Raw genomic sequence first — 18,385 nt, 5'->3', positions numbered from 1 at the left:
CGCTTTCTGGTTTCCCTAAGCTCAGAGACTCTGTGGGATCAGATCCGGGCAAAGGGTGCTCTAGCAGAAGGGAAGATTGCTAAGTCCCCCTGCTGGCGTTGGACTGAGGACCCTCCCAACTCCACAGCGCCATCATTATCTGATTGTGCACCCTTCTCTGGGGGGAAGAGCAGGAGCTGTGAGCCAGATGAAGCCCCAGCACCCTAGGGAGAAGGACCTGTCCCTAAAAGGGGGAAAGCAGGCGCCCCCAGGACCCACACGAAGCAAAGACCACGCCGACCGGGCTGCTGTTGCGTTTATTCCAGGGTGGCTCCCTTGGGGCCCAGCTGAGGGTCTGGGGGCTCAGCCGGGGGGCCAGCCCATCTGACGCCCGCCCAGAACGTGGAGGTGGAGGTGGTAGACGGACTGGGCCCCCTGCTTCCCGTCGTTGATCACTGGAAGAGAAGAAAGGGCGGAAGAATGATTGGTGGGGGGCTCTGATGCTGCAGGGAGAGCGCAGGGGAGAAGGGCCCCAGGGCCCCAAGGCAAGGGCCCCACAATCTGGCTCCCCTGGCAGACCCAGGTCCTCTCTCTGCGCCTGGTCTACCTCGCAGGGCAGCATGCAGTGGTCGCCCAGGTGAAAGGAGGAGGGGGGCTGGGGCTGCCAGCGAGGGGGATGGTGCCCCCCTCAAGAGGCATTCAGAGGGGCACAGCGCCCCTTCCTGGACTCAGGCATCCTGGGGTCACAGGAGGATGATGTCCCAGAGAGTTTTCACCCAGAGGGATACTTACAGGATTCCCACGAGCCTCCAGGGCAGAGGGGCAGGATTTCGCGGGGTGGGGGGCAGGGGGTTGGCGCTCTGGGCTGCTACTCACCCACCCGGTAGCCGTCCTCCAGGCCCTCGGCCTTCGCTGTCTGGCTGGCCACCAGCAGGAGGTGGCCCAGGAGCTGGGGACAGGGGAGGGGAAGGGGTCAAGGGGTGACTCTGAGACCCAGAGGGCCAGGCGGGGACCCCCACCCCCCCTCTGCGTTGCAGGCAGATTCTTATTCTGATTATTTATTGATTTTATTATATATATATATATATGTATAATATTTATATATACAGTGGTACCTCAGGCTAAGAACTCAATTCGTTCTGGAGGTCCGTTCTTAACCTGAAACTGTTCTTAACCTGAGGTACCACTTTAGCTAATGGGGCCTCCCGCTGCCGCCGCGCCTCTGCTGCGCGATTTCTGTTCTCATCCTGAAGCAAAGTTCTTAACCTGAAGCACTATTTCTGGGTTAGCGGAGTCTGTAACCTGAAGCGTCTGTAACCTGAAGCGTCTGTAACCCGAGGTACCACTGTGTATGCTGTGTTGGTTTTTAAAGAAAAAACATAGTACAACAAAGAAAAACACATCAAATACAGTGGTACCTCGGGTTACAGACGCTTCAGGTTACAGACTCCGCTAACCCAGAAATAGTACCTCGGCTTAAGAACTTTGCTTCAGGATGAGAACAGAAAGGCAGGAGGCCCCATTATCTAAAGTGGTACCTCAAGTTAAGAACAGTTTCAGGTTAAGAACGGACCTCCAGAACGAATTAAGTTCTTAACTCGAGGTACCACTGTATGTAGTATTCAACCAAAAGTAATCTGAAAAAGAGTTTACACTTTTGACGTCCAGAAGTGAGTTAATTCTTCACTAATTCTAGTATGACTTCTGATCTCCCCACTGTGGTTCCTAAGTTTCCTTCCACTGCGCACTGAGATTCATGTCTCCTAAATACTCTTATCGTTTTGGCTCTGCAACTATCACGCAATTCATGCAGAAAATCCATCCAAACCTGCCACAGAATTTATGCCATCACAAGATGTTTTTTTAAAGTATTCTCTATATACATTCCACTTAAAAAAAATATTGTAGCCACATAAATTCTTATTCTCTATTCTTATTATTTATTGAATTTATATACTGCCCTATACCCGGAGGTCTCAGGGCATTTCACAGAATAAAATCAAGATATAAAACTATAAAATACATAAAAAATAAAAACAACAACCCAATAGCTTCCGCCTACAGACATGCTGGAAATGCGGTGAAGTGGGGGGAGTCCTTTACCATATGTGGTGGTCATGCAGTAAGGTGAAGGCCTTTTGGGAACTAATTTATAATGAGCTTAAAAAAATATTAAAATACACCTTTCCCAAGAGACCTGAGGCCTTTCTGCTGGGAATAATGGGCAAAGAAATAAAAAGTGAGGATAAAATAATATTCCTCTACGCCACCACAGCCGCAAGAATTCTGCTGGCACAAAATTGGAAATCGGAAACTGTACCTAGCATAAGTGATTGGCAGATTAAAATGGTAAATTACGCCGAGCTGGATAGACTAACAGGCAGATTACGAGACCAAGATGAACAGAAATTCAAGAAAAATTGGAGTAAATTCTGGAATTATATTGGAACAGATTTATAAGACGATCTGGCGGGGAGAGAAAAACTCTATCAGCGACAATCTTAAGATTAAAAATAAATACGTAACCATGGAATTTATTAGAAACTTACCAAAAGGGTGGAGGGAAGTCAAAGACTCGACAGAGTATAAAACATTTTTTATTTCTATGATTTTGTATGCTCAATTCTTGTTTGCATAGAATGGGAAATGGGAATAATAATTTATGTTAATTTGTTTGTTTACATATTTGTTTGTCCTTTATTAAATATGAATAAAAATTTAATTAAAAAAAAATAGCTTCCGCCTACCAAAAAACACATTTTAAAAGGGCATAGGGTGTAAATCAGATCAGCTAAAGGCCTGCTTAAAAAGGAACATTTTTGCCTGGCGCCTAAAGGTGTATAGTGAGGCCGCCAGGTGAATTTCCCTGGGGAGAGCATTCCACAGACAGGGAGCCTCAAATAAAGTCCTCAAATAAGGGACAAAATGGGCTTGGGGCATATTGATAATGTGCCCTTGGCAGGGCCAGAGTTAGGCTTGTTGAATATATGCTATATGGTAATTTAAGGACCAAATAGCATTTGCTATTAGATAATAATAGATACCTAAAGCCATTTGCACATAACAAAATATGTCTTTTATTAAAGTAATTGTTGAACTGAAATACAACTAAGAAGAAGTATATGAATAGTGAAATATAGAAAGGAGCAAAGCAGTGCTGTTTGAGGGAGCAGGCGAGCAGGCAGGGCCCAGGACTTACATCATAGGAGCCTCCACAACACAACACACTCTTGCTGGGTGTAGGTTTTATTTTATTTGTTTTTTATCTTATATTTTGGAAATGGACATCCAGTTTTTCCCCTTTAAATTTTTTTGGTGCCCCCAAGAGAGAGGGGTCCTAAGCTATAGCTGTTTAGCTTATAGGTAAATCCAGCACTGGCCCTTGGTGCCAGTGACGTTTGGCAGAAGCGCAAGGAAATAAATTGCAACGGCAGGTCCCTGCCCCAAGGAAACCACATGTGAAGTTTCCACAAATGGGAAAGAAAGGGCACAAGTGAGAGAAAAAGGGACACTTTTTACTGCTCCCTCTGGAATACGGCCATAATAGAGACTGTTACAAGTAATTTGAGATTCTAATGAGGACTAGAACCCTCAGGCTCCTTTTAGATGACCTGGCATTCCTCCTGAATGAAACTATCATTTCCAAGACAGCTGTCCTCTCCCTTCTATGCCATGATTGAGGGTTTCTGGTCCCCCCCCCCAAATCTCTGAATGCCAGTTCCCTATTGATCCTCTCCCCCCTCCCCCCTTTGAGCAGGGCTGACCCACCCTTGCCCTCGCTCACCTGGGCATCGCTCTCTGCCACGCGGCTGATGCGGGGGATGGGGCGCCGGGGGATCACCAGGAAGTGCACTGGAGCCTGGGGGGCCACGTCTCGGAAGGCCACGCACTGCGGAGAAGGGAGGGGGCAGAGTCAGGAGCCCCGTGGGCGGGAGGGAGGGGGTGCCCAGGACCCTCAAGTGCCCGGTGCCAGGCCTCCTTTGGCTGACCCCACAGGGGCAGGGAAAGGTGCCCTGACATTAATGTATTTTTAAACTTTTGTTGGAAGCCACCCAGATGGGCTGGGTATAAATATATTATTAGTATTATTAGTATTAGTATAATAATTTATTATTTATATCCCACCCATCTGGCTGGGTACTAATTAGTAGTAGTATTAGTATTTTTTTGAATGTTCAGAGTGTGAAGCTGGGCAACTTGGGAAAAAATGGTTCTACCAAACTATGCTGAAATGGCAAAAGTGACCGGGAAACTCAAGATTCAAGAAGATAAAGACTTTAAAAAAGAATGGGCAAAAATTCATAACTGTCAGAGCTGCTTCCAGATCCTAGCTCACAGAGGATCACGCTAGCCAGCGGTCACTTGTAAAAGTCTTTATTGAGTTACAGTTTCCATTCTCAAGCTGCTGCGCGCAACTCTACGTCTTAAGGGTTAGACCGGCGAAGCTCCGTCTGAGTCTCCGCCCCCTGTGCACCAGCTTACTAACCTAGCCTTACTCCACCTTTTCCGCCTGACCGTTCTTCTATTGGGTCCCTCTGCCCCCCGGGGTCTCTTCCTTCCTGGACTCTTCTGACGCGGACCCCCCGGACCCTCCTGTCTCCTTGCGCCGGGCTTTAGGACCTGGCTCCCTTTCCGGGCTGCTTACTGCGCCACCTTCCTGTGCATTTGAACTTGGCGCGCGCGCCCAACCTTCCACTTTCCGCCTGACCGTTTCTTCGCTCCCCGATGGAGGTGTGGCCACTCCTGACTCGTGCCCTCCCTCCTGTTGCGAGCTGCCAGCGCTTGATACCTGGCGCCCTTCCTCTCCCCTGCTCTCTGTTGGTGACGCTGGTCCCGATTTCCAACTGCTCCCCTCTGAGCCCCCTCTGGACCCTTCTTCCTGGGGTGTCCCCCTAGGCTCCCCCCTTGCTCTGGCCACTGGTGCTCCTTTCTGTGAATCTTCTGATTCACTGGAAAGACTCGGAGATCTCGGGTCGTTGTCATCACTCATCTTTTCTTCTGCCTCCTCCCCCTCGCTCTCTGTTTCCTCCCTTGCCCTCGCCTCTGCTCCTGAACCCCTGACAATAACTTATTTAGGAGACCATTGTAAACAAATAAAAACATGAGCTGCACTTTAAAAATAGCTTGTAAAAAGGTATCTACCAGAAACTTTACAAGTCTTCTGAAGTCATTCCTGCTAGTGTTGTTAATTGCTTGCAATTGTCCTTCAAATGTTGTATGAATTCACCCCACTCTTTTTGGAACGTTTTTACATATTTATTTCAAAATAGGACAACTGATATGGACGAAATGTAAACAGGAAAAAGTACAAATGCTAAGATGTATAAAAGAATTAAGGTAACCATGAGGTGGGAGGGAGGGAGGTCGACAGCTCATTTGAGCAAATATGAACGTGAAAAAATAAGAATGTATTTAATTAATACAAAATGGAAATTTAATAAATATCATATTAAAAATAAAATAACTTGTAAAGAAATGAAAGACACGGATAATTTAGAGAGATAAAAACTGCGGAGAACGTAATGATATGTAGTCTTAGAAAAAGTATTTTAAGGGGACGGGGGGGGGAGTCACGAGATTCAGAGAATCTCATATGTGGATATGGTAAAAAAAATCCTTTTCATTATTTTAAATTGGTTCTTGTAAAAAACAATAAAAAATATTTCAAAGAGAGAGAGAGAAAGAAGAAAAAATGGTTGTGGCATGCCAGCCTGGCACAATCCCAGCCCCTGCCCCCCCCAATACCCACCTGGTCGTCCTTGTAGATGATGTTGGCAGGGATGGAGCCGTCCAGGATCTTGCTGAAGATGGTGGGGCCAGACCCCTCGGCCGCTCGCTGGGCCTTCTCCACCTCCCCGCCGGGGGGCCCTTGGGTGGCCACAAACGCCCTCGGCTGTGGGCAGACAGGGGGGGCATCAGCTGCCATGGGCAAAGGCCTTGCCAGTCTCTGGAGGGAGGGCAGCCCCAAGCCTTCCTGCTAAGGGCTAGGGAGGCTGGGGGGGGCCCTCGACGTGGCGGAGGGGGAGCACCCCACATTCTCAGTCTAGCCTCCCCCCCACCACTCTGCACAGCACAGGATGGATCAAAATGATTTTATTTTTTTAAAAAAATGATTTTTAAAATTTAAATTGGATTTTTAAAATTTAAATTGGATTTTTAAAATTTAAATTGGATTTTTAAAATTTAAATTGGATTTTTAAAATAAAATGCTTTTGGAGGAAAAATCTTTCCAAAGATTTTCTATTTAAATTGCATTATAGTCCAAAGGCTATTCATCAGGAAATAAGGATTTGTTTTAAGTTTTTCGTGTGTGCTAAGACTCAGTCTAATGTTGTTGTTGTGTTTTTTTTTAATAATGGTTTAACCACAACAGTTAACAAACATGGATACATATGCTACAATGTTATTGTTTTCGTTAAATAAATTGTTATTAAGGGAATTATTATTTTTCTCCTTCCGATAAAGTACAGTAGAAAAGCTGTTCAAATCTAAACAGTTAACTTATTAAACCTCACAATAATTTCATAATTCTCTGTCTTTGAATTTCTAATAGTACAACCAAAACGGTAATTTTGGATATAACTGGAAAAACTACTCTGAAATTTTATTATTCCAAAAATGAAACCTTCATTGGGTTGCAAATATTAAGATTATACGAGCAATAAGGAGTCTTTCTGTAAAAAAATTATTGAAATCAAGTCTTACCGACGAGTGATTTAAATCGTGATTTAAACCGATTTGATTTCAATCATATCCACTCTGGCACAGTAGTTTTGTTGCCTTTTCTGAGCCATTCCCAGCTCTAAGAGGTCCTTTGGGGGGGGGCACCTGCTTTGCCTGCAGAGGGGCCTGGGTTCACTCCCTGAAGACCCTCCTTCCAGACAGGGGCTGGGTGAGACCCCCTGCCAGAACCCCGCAGCCCAAACTGCTTTTCCACCTGGGGCAGCGGTGGCCTAGTGGTTAGAGCGCCAGAGCAGGGTGCAGATCCCCCCATGGCCAGGAGGCTGACTTGGGGGGGGCAGGTGCTTCCTCTCGCCTAGCCCACCTCGCAGCATAGCTGTCAACTTTTCCCTTTTCTTGCGAGGAGTCCTATTCGGTATAAGGGAATTCCCCTTAAAAAAAGGGGAAAGAATGTAAGTTGTTTTTTTATGCAACAACAGCAGCAAGAATGTTATTGGCACAAAAATGAAAGCAAGAAGAATTACTGACAAAAGAAGAATGGAGGATGAAATTAATGGACTATTAATTTCATCCTCCAATTGCCAATGCTATTCTGGGCTGCATCAATAGGAGTATAGCATCTAGATCAAGGGAAGTAATAGTGCCACTGTATTCTGCTCTGGTCAGACCTCACCTGGAGTACTGTGTCCAGTTCTGGGCACCACAGTTCAAGAAGGACACTGACAAACTGGAACGTGTCCAGAGGAGGGCAACCAAAATGGTCAAAGGCCTGGAAACGATGCCTTATGAGGAACGGCTAAGGGAGCTGGGCATGTTTAGCCTGGAGAAGAGGAGGTTAAGGGGTGATATGATAGCCATGTTCAAATATATAAAAGGATGTCATATAGAGGAGGGAGAAAGGTTGTTTTCTGCTGCTCCAGAGAAGCGGACACGGAGCAATGGATCCAAACTACAAGAAAGAAGATTCCACCTAAACATTAGGAAGAACTTCCTGACAGTAAGAGCTGTTCGACAGTGGCATTTGCTGCCAAGGAGTGTGGTGGAGTCTCCTACTTTGGAGGTCTTTAAGCAGAGGCTTGACAACCATATGTCAGGAGTGCTCTGATGGTGTTTCCTGCTTGGCAGGGGGTTGGACTCGATGGCCCTTGGGGTCTCTTCCAACTCTATGATTCTATGATTCTATGACTATGCAGAGCTAGATAAACTAACAGGAAGGATTCGAAATCTGCAGGACCAGAAATTCACAGAAGACTGGAGTAATTTACAGACTATTTGAAAAGTAACTGTGATGATCAGACCACGTTTGTAGGCTTGCAAGAAGTTTTGTGAGGAGAATTATTGGAAGTATTGCAAAAATGGATAAAGGGGAGGATGATTAGTTAAGATAATTAAAGGCAATATGAACTTAGGAAATGCATAAGAAGTGGTGAAAATGGTGGATCATTAGAGGTGTTGATGGAAGTCCAAAAAAAAGATTGTATAGGTGATGAAATATTGTGGTTTGTACTATAATTTATATATTAAATTTAATACAAAATATTTTAAAAATAAATTAAAAAAGGGGAAAGTTGACAGCTCTGCCTCGCAGGGTTGTTGTGCGGATGAACTGGGGAGGAGGAAGAGGAAGAGGAAGAGGACCACCCAGGTCGCCTTGAACTCCGTGCAGGAGAGAGATGCAACAAATGAGCCTCGCGCGCCCCCGCTTCCCCGCGCGCGTGCCCGTGCGCGCCCCCTCCCGTCCGCCGCTGGAGGCGCTGCAGCTGCCCAGGTCTCCCTCGGGGGGAGGGCGGAGAGAGAGAGAGAGAGAGAGAGAGAGAGAGAGAGAGAGAGAGAGTTAGAGACGCTTCCCGTCGAGAGTGAAAGGCAGACCACCCACGTCGCCCCCCAAGTGAGAAGGGTCTCTCCCCCCCCCCCCAGGTCTGGGGCCGGGGAGGACCCCCGGCTGCCGGGAGGGGGCGACCTTGGTGCCCCCCTCCGCCCGGGAGGAAAGACCCAGGGGGCGCGGCGGGGGGGTCGGGAGAGAGAGCCCCAACGGGGCGGGAGGAGGACCCAGGCGTCCGGCGCCCCGTACCTGCTGCAGCCGACCGAGCAGCCCTCGTCGGAGCGCCCCCCGCGCCAGAGCCGCCCCCGCCGCCGCCATGCCCGCTCTGCTGCCGGAGCTCCGCCCCTCGGACGCCTGGGTCCTCCCGCCCCGTCCTTAACCCTTCGCTGGCCCGAGACCTCTGCAGGAGGCGCAGAGTTAACCTGCGGAACTCCCTGCGCAGGAGGCAGGCAGGGCAGGGCCGGATTGAGGGCCTCAGCTCCTGAAGGGAACGGGGCCCTTTCTAGGTCCAGCTGCCCTTTGTCAACAACAAATGGTCGCTGTTTTGTGTTAAATATATGCTAGATGGTCATTGATGGAGCTAAAGTCATTTGCACACGCAGAATGTGGGCATCCTAGATATAGAAAGGAGCAAAGCAGGGATATTCGAGGGAGCAGGTGGGGCCCAGGACTTACATCATAGGTTGCTGTATGTAGGTTTTATTTGGTTTTTATCTTATATTTTGGAAATGTACATCCAGGTGTGTTTTTTCCTTTAATTTTTTGGGGGCCCCCAAAAGAGTGGGGCTCTAAGCTAGAGTTTGTGTAGCTTCTACGTCCATCAGGCACCGGAGGCAGTGAGGGCCTTGGATGGACTGGTGAGGTTCGTGGAGGAGGGGGCTCTCGGGGGCTACCAGCCACTGCGGCTCCACTGTGTCAGATAATAATAATAATAATAATAATAATAATAATAATAATAATAATAATAATAATAATAATAATAATATATTTATACTTAGCAGCCATTTTCTCTCTGTGCTCTCTGTAAGATTTCAGAGTCCGTCTGCTTCAGTTGTGAGCAGTATGTAATCTCAGTCAAACTGTTTGGAACCATGTTGTTTATGAAGAAGTTTATTTTAACTCAGTCAAGCTCTTATTCTTTCAAACTCTGCATTCAAAATAAAAAAAAAATCCTTCCAGTAGCACCTTAAAGACCAACTAAGTTAGTTCTTGGTATGAGCTTTCGTGTGTATCTGAAGAAGTGTGCATGCACACGAAAGCTCATACCAAGAACTAACTTAGTTGGTCTTTAAGGTGCTACTGGAAGAATTTTTTTTATTTTGGCTATGGCAGACCAACACGGCTACCTATCTGTAACTGAAACTCTGCATTATTAACTTACGCTGCGCGTCAATACCCAACCCATCTGGCAGGCTTTCCCCAGCCACTCTGGGAGGCTCCCAACAGAATATTATTATTATTCATAATAAAGCAATAAAATATCAAACACTAAAAACTTCCTGTTTCTGTCAGAGGCAGAAATGTTTCCAAATTCCAGTTGCTGGAAACCTCAGGCGGGGAGAGGGTTCTTCCTGTTCTCGGATCCTCCTTGCAGGGCTCCCCCCCCCCCTTGGGGCAACTGGCTGGCCGGAGCGAGGAGAGGAGGCTGGACTTATTGCCCCCCCCCCCCGGTCCTGATCCGGCAAGCAGGCTCCTCATAAGGAACCTCCAGCTCCAGAAGCAGTCTATCTGCAGATTAGGGCCACTGGGAAGGAGGGTCCCCTTGGGCCTGATCCGGCAGCTCTCCTTATGCGCCACCATTACACAGCCCAAGCCACGGGGAGGGGGAGGTTGGTGGGGAGGAAATGAAGGTGGAAACCGCCCCCCCAAAAACCCCTAACCCTGTCTCCCACTTTGAAATGTGTGTCAATCCTGCATCCCTTCACAGCACTCTGGGGCTCCCTAAGTGGACCAGCCCCCCCCCCGACCCCATAAATGAAAGGCTTTTTTTAAGGGGCAGAGCCAGGTGGAGGCAGCAGCCCATAGAAGCCGAGAGCTGTACGGTTGGAAGGGACCCTGAGGGTCATCTAGTCCAACCCCCCGGAGGAAAGGCTGGAAAGGGCAGAGGAATTATTTATTATAATAATAAATAATAAAATTTTATTTATATCCTGCCCTCCCCAGCCAAAGCCGGGCTCTGAGCGCCTAACAACAGCAAAATAATACAACATTATAAAATCATTTCATTATAAAATCAATTGTATGCAACTAGGGCAAGCAAGGACTTGGTTGGCCCAAAAATGGAAGCAACAGGAATTGCCAGCGAAAGAAGAGGGGCAGACGAAGATGATGGAATGTGCAGAACTGGCGAAGCTGACTGGCAAAATCCAAAACCAGTGTGATCAAGCTTTCCAAAAAGGCAGTTGCAAAGAATTAACACCACCAGCAGGACTGACTTATGAAGACTTGCAATGTTGGTGATTCATACCTTTTTATATTTATTTGAAAACGTGATAATCGAAATGGATGAAATGTAAACAGGAAGAGGTACAAATGCGATGATACAGTGAAGAATTAAGCCAGGCTTCCTCAGCCTCGGCCCTCCAGATGTTTTGAGACTACAATTCCCACCATCCCTGACCACTGGTCCTGCTAGCGAGGGATCATGGGAGTTGTAGGCCAAAAACATCTGGAGGGCCGAGGTTGAGGAAGCCTGAATTAAGCCGTAACCACGAGGCAGGAGGGGAGTCGACCAGCTCATAGGAGCAAAAAATAATGTGAAAAATAAGGATATATTAACAGGTTATAAAATGGAAACTAAATAAAATATTATATACCTTATATACTCGAGTATAAGCCAACTATTTCAGCTCAAGTGAGGGTCCTTTTGGGCTGCTCCTTCCTCCGCCGCTGCCGCCGCCACCAGCCTCTGGTGTGGTGAACCGGCTTATACTTGAGTCAGTAAGTTTTCCCAGTTTTTTGTGGTAAAATTAGGTGCCTCGGCTTATATTCGAGTATATATGGTATATAAAAAAGGAAAGGGCAGAGGAGGCAGGTTGTGGGCCCAGCCCACTGGGGTGGGGAGACAGGAGGACTCTGCTGTGTGTGTGGCGGAAGGCCCCACCCCACCCCAGGATGAGACCCCCGTGAGGAGGAGGCGAGAAGCCACTGTTAGGTGTCTGTGTGTTGCCACTGTGCAGTTGCCTGGAGTCACAAGACTCTGTTTTGCATTCCAGGGATTCCAGGCTGAGATGGATGTGATGTTACTGTTTCCTGTTCCTTTGCTGTTCAGTTGGTTCTCTGCTTTCACAGAGAGAGCATGTGTCAGGGGTTTAGGAGCAGAGGCACGGGCAAGGGAGGAAACAGAGAGCGAAGGGGAGGAGGCAGAAGAAAAGATGAGTGATGACGACGACCCGAGATCTCCTAGTCTTTCCAGTGAATCAGAGGATTCACAGAAAGGAGCACCAGTGGCCAGGGCAAGGGGGGAGTCAAGGGGGGCACCCCAGGAAGATAGAGCCAGAAGGGACTCAGGGGGAAGCAGCTGGAAATCGGGACCAGCGTCACCGCCAGGAAGCAGGGAAGAGGAAGGGAGCCAGGGGGGAAGCGCTGGCAGCTCACCACAGGAGGGAGGGCATGAGTCAGGAGTGGCCACACCTCCATCGGGGAGCGAAGAAACGGTTAAGAGGAAGGTGGAAAGTTGGGCGCGCGCGCCAAGTTCAAATGCAGAGGAAGGCGGCGCAGTAAGCAGCCCCGAAAGGGAACCAGGTCCTAAAGCCCGGCGCAAGGAGGCAGGAGGGTCCGGGTCAGCGTCAGAAGAATCCCGGAAGGAGGAGGCCCCGGGGGGTAGAGGGACCCAGAGGAGGACAGTCAGGCGGAAAAGGTGGAGCAAGGCTAGGATATTAAGTTGGTGCTCACGGGGCGGAGACTCAGACGGAGCTTCGCCGATCTAGCTACTAGACGTAGAGTTTGCGCGCAGCAGCGTGAGAATGGAAACTGTAATTCAATAAAGACTTTTACTTAATGATCGCTGGCTAGCGTGATCCTCTGTGAGCTAGGATCTTCAAGCAGCTCTGACAGTAAGCTCCGTCTCTCCATTGTGGGCATCTACAGCCTCGAGGAGGGGAGAGAAACAGGTGCCTACTAGCGAGCTCACGAACGGCAGACGACATGACGGCTGAGCAGCAGATAGAGGACCTCAGAAAAGCAGTGGCACAACTGAACGCCGAGGTTCTCGCATCCAGGAAGAGAGAGGAGGAGGCAGCTGCCGCCTGCAGGGATCTCCAGGTCAGGTTAGACGTGCTGACAAAGCAGACACCCCGGCAGGAGGGAATTGGGTTGGCGAGACGGACAGGCGGGCTGGTCTCTCACTTCGATGGGAACCTGCAACAGTATCCCAACTTTAGAGCCGACGTACTGTGCGCACTGCAACTGCTGCATAAAGACTTTAGAGATGAACAAGAGAGAGTGGGGTTCATCATGTCCCATCTGCATGGGGATGCGAAAGCATGGCTACGCAATTTATGGAGAGATAAGGATCCGGCGCTCCAGAATGCGGATGCCTTTATTAAAGCGATGGATGGGTGCTTTTTATCAAGTATTGACGTGGATCTTGCACGGAAGGAGGTGCATGGACTAAGGCAAGGGAGGGCCAGCGTCAGGCAGTATCATGCCCGCTTTTTCGCCTTGGTCAGTGCCCTGGAATGGGACAGAGATTCGGCTCCTGTAAGAGACCTCTTTTGGGAGGGACTGCACAACTCGATTAAAGATGAGATCGCGAGGGGGGAGAGACCCCGAACCACCCAGGAGGTCGTTCAGAGGGCACTGGCAGTGGGGGTGAGGCTGGAAGGACGTCCGTGGAGCAAGGACGAAGGGCGTGGAGGGCGCGAACCAGCCGGGGGCCCCTCCTTCCTTCCCAGAGAAGCAGCGCGGGCGCAATCCACGCCTCCGCCAGGAGGAGGAGCCGAACCTATGGAGGTTGGAGGTGCAAGGGCTCAGTCAGCAACCAGAGCCCTAGCACCGGCAGCAGTGAAAGCGAAGCCTCCTAGAGGGAACAGGAAGTGTTACGTCTGTGAGGAACCAGGGCATATGGCAAAAGAGTGTCCCCAGAGGCCCCACAAGCTCACTGCAGCCTCAGCAATGGTGACTGCAGCAACGCAGCAAGGAGGACCACAGCAGGGAAACGACGCAGTCTGGCTGGAGGAAGAGGCACTGGGGCCCAGCCAGACGTGTTAGTGACGCAGTCCCCAGAGATTTTACAGCCCGTGAACCCCCTCCCGCCCAAACCAGTAGTGAGGTTCACAGCATCTCTCCAGCTGCCCAATGGAATCACCATAGACGTGCCAATCACCATTGACTCAGGCAGCAATGCGGACTTTATAGGGCAGGACTTTGTCGACAGGCACGCTGTGCAGTTGCTGCCGGCCACACTGCCCCTGCAGGTTGTCACGGTGGACGGCAGGGAGCTGCTCGGGGGGCAAGTGGTGAAGCAGACGCCACCAATGGTGATGCGACTTGGGAATCACAGAGAAATCATCAGCTTCAACGTCACTCAACTATCTGACACGCCCGTTGTATTGGGCATGAGTTGGCTGGACAAGCACAGCCCAACGATGGCTTGGTACCAGAGGCAGCTGACCTTCGGCTCTTCTTTTTGTGCTGAACACTGCATCGTGCCCAGGCAGGAAGGAGAGGAAGAGGAGTCACAGCTGCTGCTAGGCACGCTGCAAGCGATTCCCCACAAGTACGCTGAATTTTTGGAAGTTTTCTGCGAGAAGGAGGCAGACAGGCTACCCCCTCACAGACCATATGACTGCAAAATTGACCTGCTGCCGGGGGCGGCGCTGCCTAAAGGGAGACTGTATTCCATGTCAGAGGACGAACTGCAAGAACTCAAGGAGTTCATTGATCATAATTTGCAGCGCGGCTTCATCCGGGAGTCCAAGGCAGTGGGGGGCAGTCCCGTATTCTTTGTTAAGAAGCGGGACACGCCCCAAAAGAGACTCGTAGTGGATTACAGGATTTTGAACAGTGTGACTAGGCCATCGGACTTCCCCATGCCCCGAATTGACGACCTCCTCGCAAAGGTACGGAAGGGCAGAGTGTTCACCAAGTTGGACCTGCGGGGGGCGTACAACCTCATTCGCATGCGGGAGGGTGATGAGTGGAAGACAGCCATGTTCACGCCACTGGGGACCTACGAATATAGAGTTATGCCTTTTGGATTGCAAAATGGCTCCCACGTTTTTCAAGCATTTATGCATCACGTGTTGGCGGGACTTCTCTACAAGACGTGCGTCTGTTTCTTAGATGACATCCTGATCTTTTCGGAGTCGCAGCAGGAGCATGACAAACACGTCAAGGAAGTGCTGAGCAGGCTAAAGCAACATAGGCTCTACGCCAAGCTGGAGAAGTGCCAATTTGACGTGCCGGAGGTGGATTTTCTGGGCTACAAGCTGTCTGACAAGGGGCTCGCCATGGACAGCGCCAAGGTTCGAGCGGTGTTGGATTGGAAGAGCCCGCGCAACCGGAAGGAGGTCCAACGGTTTGTCGGCTTTGCGAACTTCTATCGCAAGTTTATCAAGGGCTTCGCGATGCAGATGGCGGCCATCACTGACACGCTTAGCTCCAAGAAAAAGAAGTTCATTTGGACAGAGCAGGCGGAGCAGTCCTTTCAGGCACTCAAGCGTCTCTTCGCGTCGGAAGAGCAGCTGCTTCATGTCAACCCCAGCAAGCCGATGAGGGTGGAGACAGACGCTTCGGACAGAGCCGTGGGGGCGGTCCTGCTGCAGAAAGACCCGCAGGGGGTGTGGCGACCGGGAGCGTTTTACTCCAGGAAGCTCAGCAAGTCCGAGCAGAACTACACCATATGGGACAGGGAGTTGCTGGCCATTCACGCAGCGTTCAAGGCGTGGAGGCACTTTCTGATCGGCGCCAAGCACACGGTGCAGGTTTGCACGGACCACAAGAATCTAGAGCACTGGCGCACGGCACAGTTCCTGAATCAGAGGCAGATACGTTGGGCTGAGTTCTTTGCGAACTTCGACTTCCGAATAGAGTATGTCCCGGGGGACACCAACATCATGGCAGACGCTCTCTCCCGTAAGCCACAGTATCTGGAGGACGCAACACCAGCGGCCGCCATGCACATCTTCGCACCGACAGTGTGGGCGTGCGCCGCGGCGACCGTGGACCTAGAGGCGGTGCGACGAGCGTTGCAGGGGGACTCCTTCGCACGAGCAAAGATGGCAGAGGTGCAAAGGGGCAAGGCAGCGGCCGACGGTTTCCAGCTAAGAGATGGATTGCTCATCCGTAAAGGGGCCATCTACGTGCCGGGAGACGAACTTCGAGCCAAGGTGCTGCAGCAGCTGCACGACGCGCCCACGGCCGGGCACTTTGGCAAGGAGAAGACGGTGGAATTAGTAGCCAGGGATTTCTGGTGGCCTGGAATGAGAGGGGAGGTCGCAGACTACGTGGCGAGGTGTGACACCTGCCAGAGGGCCAAACCAGTGCACAAACCGCCAGCCGGACTGTTGGAACCGCTGCAAACTCCGGTCGAACCTTGGGAGAGAGTGGCCCTGGACTTTGTCACGGATCTGCCCAGCTCAAGGGGCAAGACGGCAGTGCTGGTGGTGGTGGACCTGTTTTCCAAGATGGCCCATTTCATTCCGTGTGCTAAGGTGGCCACGGCGGAGCAAACCGCCAAACTGTTCATAGACCACGTGTTCAAGGTTCACGGTCTGCCACGGTCTATTCTGTCCGACCGGGGGCGGCAGTTCATCTCGAATTTCTGGCAGAAGCTGATGGGCTTCCTGAACGTCAAGATCAACCTGGCGTCGGCGAGACACCCGCAGACCAACGGGCAAGCGGAGCGGGTCAATGCCATCATGCAGCAGTACCTGAGATGTTATGCAAATCAACAGCCTGCGACGTGGGTGGATTACCTGCCGCTTGCCGAGTTCGCCTACAACAACACGAAGCACGTGTCCACGGGGGTCACGCCGTTCTTCGCCAACAACGGGAGGCACCCCAGAACCTTCCCGGGACTGGAAAGAATGGGGGAGGGGGAGCCGCAGACAGCAGATGCGTTCGCGTCGGAGCTGCAGGAAGTCCACGATCAGCTGAGGCGCCACCTGGAGCTGGCCAAGCACGCATACAAGGTACAAGCAGACAAGCACAGAAGGGTTGGAGAAGAGCTCCACGTGGGAGACTGGGTTTGGTTAGCAGCCCACGCAGTGCCGGCCAGGTCGTTGGCCAAGAAGAAACTAGGGCATAAGCAACTGGGGCCCTACCAAGTCGAAGAGCAGGTCAACCCGGTAGCTTTCAGACTGGCACTTCCGGAGGGTTCCAGGATGCATCCGGTATTCCACAGATCGGTGCTCACTCCCTACAAGGCACCGCACAGGTTCCAGGAACCCGGAACGGCGCCGAGTCCGGCCAGAGACAGAACAGGGCACGCGGGAGTGGCACAGAAGGAGCGCATCAACGAAGTCACGGAGATTTTGGACTCCAGATGGGGGGAAGAGGGGGTAGAATACTTTCTCGCCAAGGAGGGCACCCCGGCCAGTGCGAACAGCTGGGTGCCGGGCTACGCCTTAGACGAACCTCTGCTCAAAGACGAGTTTCATGCCCTCTTCCCACATAGACCTATGCCAGCAGACTTTTTCGACGACTGGCTTTTCACGCCCACGCTTTCGGCCAGCACGTTCCGGGGGTTCGACTCGGACGAGGAACCGACACGAGACGTCCGTTCCCCGGAGGGGTCACCCTCGGGATCCGCCTCAGAACCCTCGTATTGGTGGGACGATAGGCCAGAGGAGCAGTTCCGCAGAAAGTGGCTGGAATGCTCAGGACGAGCAACGCCGACAGGAGGAAGTGAGGGAGAGACGGACATGGACATTTTCGGGGACGACCCTGGTTTCGAGCACGGCGGCACAGAGATGGAAGCGGAGGTGACCGTCGTCGACGAGAGCAGGGAGGAAGAACCGGAAGACTTCAGATGGAGGCCCGCCACGGGAAGCGACCGATATCCGACGTTCGTCCCTTTGCAACAGCAGCCCCCAGCTCCAGCACCGGAAGGAGGGGAGGGGGGAATGGGGGGCTTCGAGGGGGGGATGGATGTCAGGGGTTTAGGAGCAGAGGCACGGGCAAGGGAGGAAACAGAGAGCGAAGGGGAGGAGGCAGAAGAAAAGATGAGTGATGACGACGACCCGAGATCTCCTAGTCTTTCCAGTGAATCAGAGGATTCACAGAAAGGAGCACCAGTGGCCAGGGCAAGGGGGGAGTCAAGGGGGGCACCCCAGGAAGATAGAGCCAGAAGGGACTCAGGGGGAAGCAGCTGGAAATCGGGACCAGCGTCACCGCCAGGAAGCAGGGAAGAGGAAGGGAGCCAGGGGGGAAGCGCTGGCAGCTCACCACAGGAGGGAGGGCATGAGTCAGGAGTGGCCACACCTCCATCGGGGAGCGAAGAAACGGTTAAGAGGAAGGTGGAAGGTTGGGCGCGCGCGCCAAGTTCAAATGCAGAGGAAGGCGGCGCAGTAAGCAGCCCCGAAAGGGAACCAGGTCCTAAAGCCCGGCGCAAGGAGGCAGGAGGGTCCGGGTCAGCGTCAGAAGAATCCCGGAAGGAGGAGGCCCCGGGGGGTAGAGGGACCCAGAGGAGGACAGTCAGGCGGAAAAGGTGGAGCAAGGCTAGGATATTAAGTTGGTGCTCACGGGGCGGAGACTCAGACGGAGCTTCGCCGATCTAGCTACTAGACGTAGAGTTTGCGCGCAGCAGCGTGAGAATGGAAACTGTAATTCAATAAAGACTTTTACTTAATGATCGCTGGCTAGCGTGATCCTCTGTGAGCTAGGATCTTCAAGCAGCTCTGACAGCATGGATATTTCTTTTCTGTCTGCGTAGTTAGGAATAAATCTCTTTGCAATGTA

General features: G+C 51.1%; 1 protein-coding gene and 1 long non-coding RNA gene across 2 annotated transcripts; both read right to left on the bottom strand.

Annotated features, from left to right (window-relative positions):
• Positions 1-279: 279 nt before the first annotated feature.
• Positions 280-8,836, bottom strand: HINT2 (histidine triad nucleotide binding protein 2). Its single transcript, XM_081212454.1, has 5 exons — positions 8,732-8,836; positions 5,729-5,872; positions 3,764-3,868; positions 856-928; positions 280-434 (listed from the first exon to the last, which is right to left on the bottom strand). Exons 1-5 carry the CDS (start codon positions 8,798-8,800, stop codon positions 343-345), a joined length of 483 nt encoding a protein of 160 aa, XP_081068580.1. The 5' UTR covers positions 8,801-8,836; the 3' UTR covers positions 280-342.
• Positions 8,837-10,935: 2,099 nt separating this feature from the next.
• Positions 10,936-11,778, bottom strand: LOC308597621. The gene is made up of 2 exons (XR_014013085.1): positions 11,586-11,778; positions 10,936-11,555 (listed from the first exon to the last, which is right to left on the bottom strand). It is a non-coding gene; the product is annotated as an uncharacterized lncRNA (long non-coding RNA).
• Between the last annotated feature and the right edge of the window lie 6,607 nt (positions 11,779-18,385).

This window comes from Podarcis bocagei (assembly GCF_964188305.1).
Source record: "Podarcis bocagei genome assembly, chromosome: 11".
Lineage (NCBI taxonomy): Eukaryota > Metazoa > Chordata > Lepidosauria > Squamata > Lacertidae > Podarcis > Podarcis bocagei.
The sequence above is the reverse complement of the archived record's forward strand: the minus strand, read 5'-3'. Positions and strand labels throughout refer to the sequence as shown.

What these genes read in the sequence shown, in the direction of transcription:
- HINT2 (XM_081212454.1), bottom strand. Translation starts at nt 8,800, where the DNA reads ATGGCGGCGGCGGGGGCGGCTCTGGCGCGGGGGGCGCTCCGACGAGGG. An exon ending in TGCTCGGTCGGCTGCAGCAG is followed by an intron (nt 5,873 to 8,731) that starts GTACGGGGCGCC and finishes GTCTGCCCACAG; the next exon opens with CCGAGGGCGTTTGTGGCCAC. An exon ending in GGAGGACGGCTACCGGGTGG is followed by an intron (nt 435 to 855) that starts GTGAGTAGCAGC and finishes CTTCTCTTCCAG; the next exon opens with TGATCAACGACGGGAAGCAG.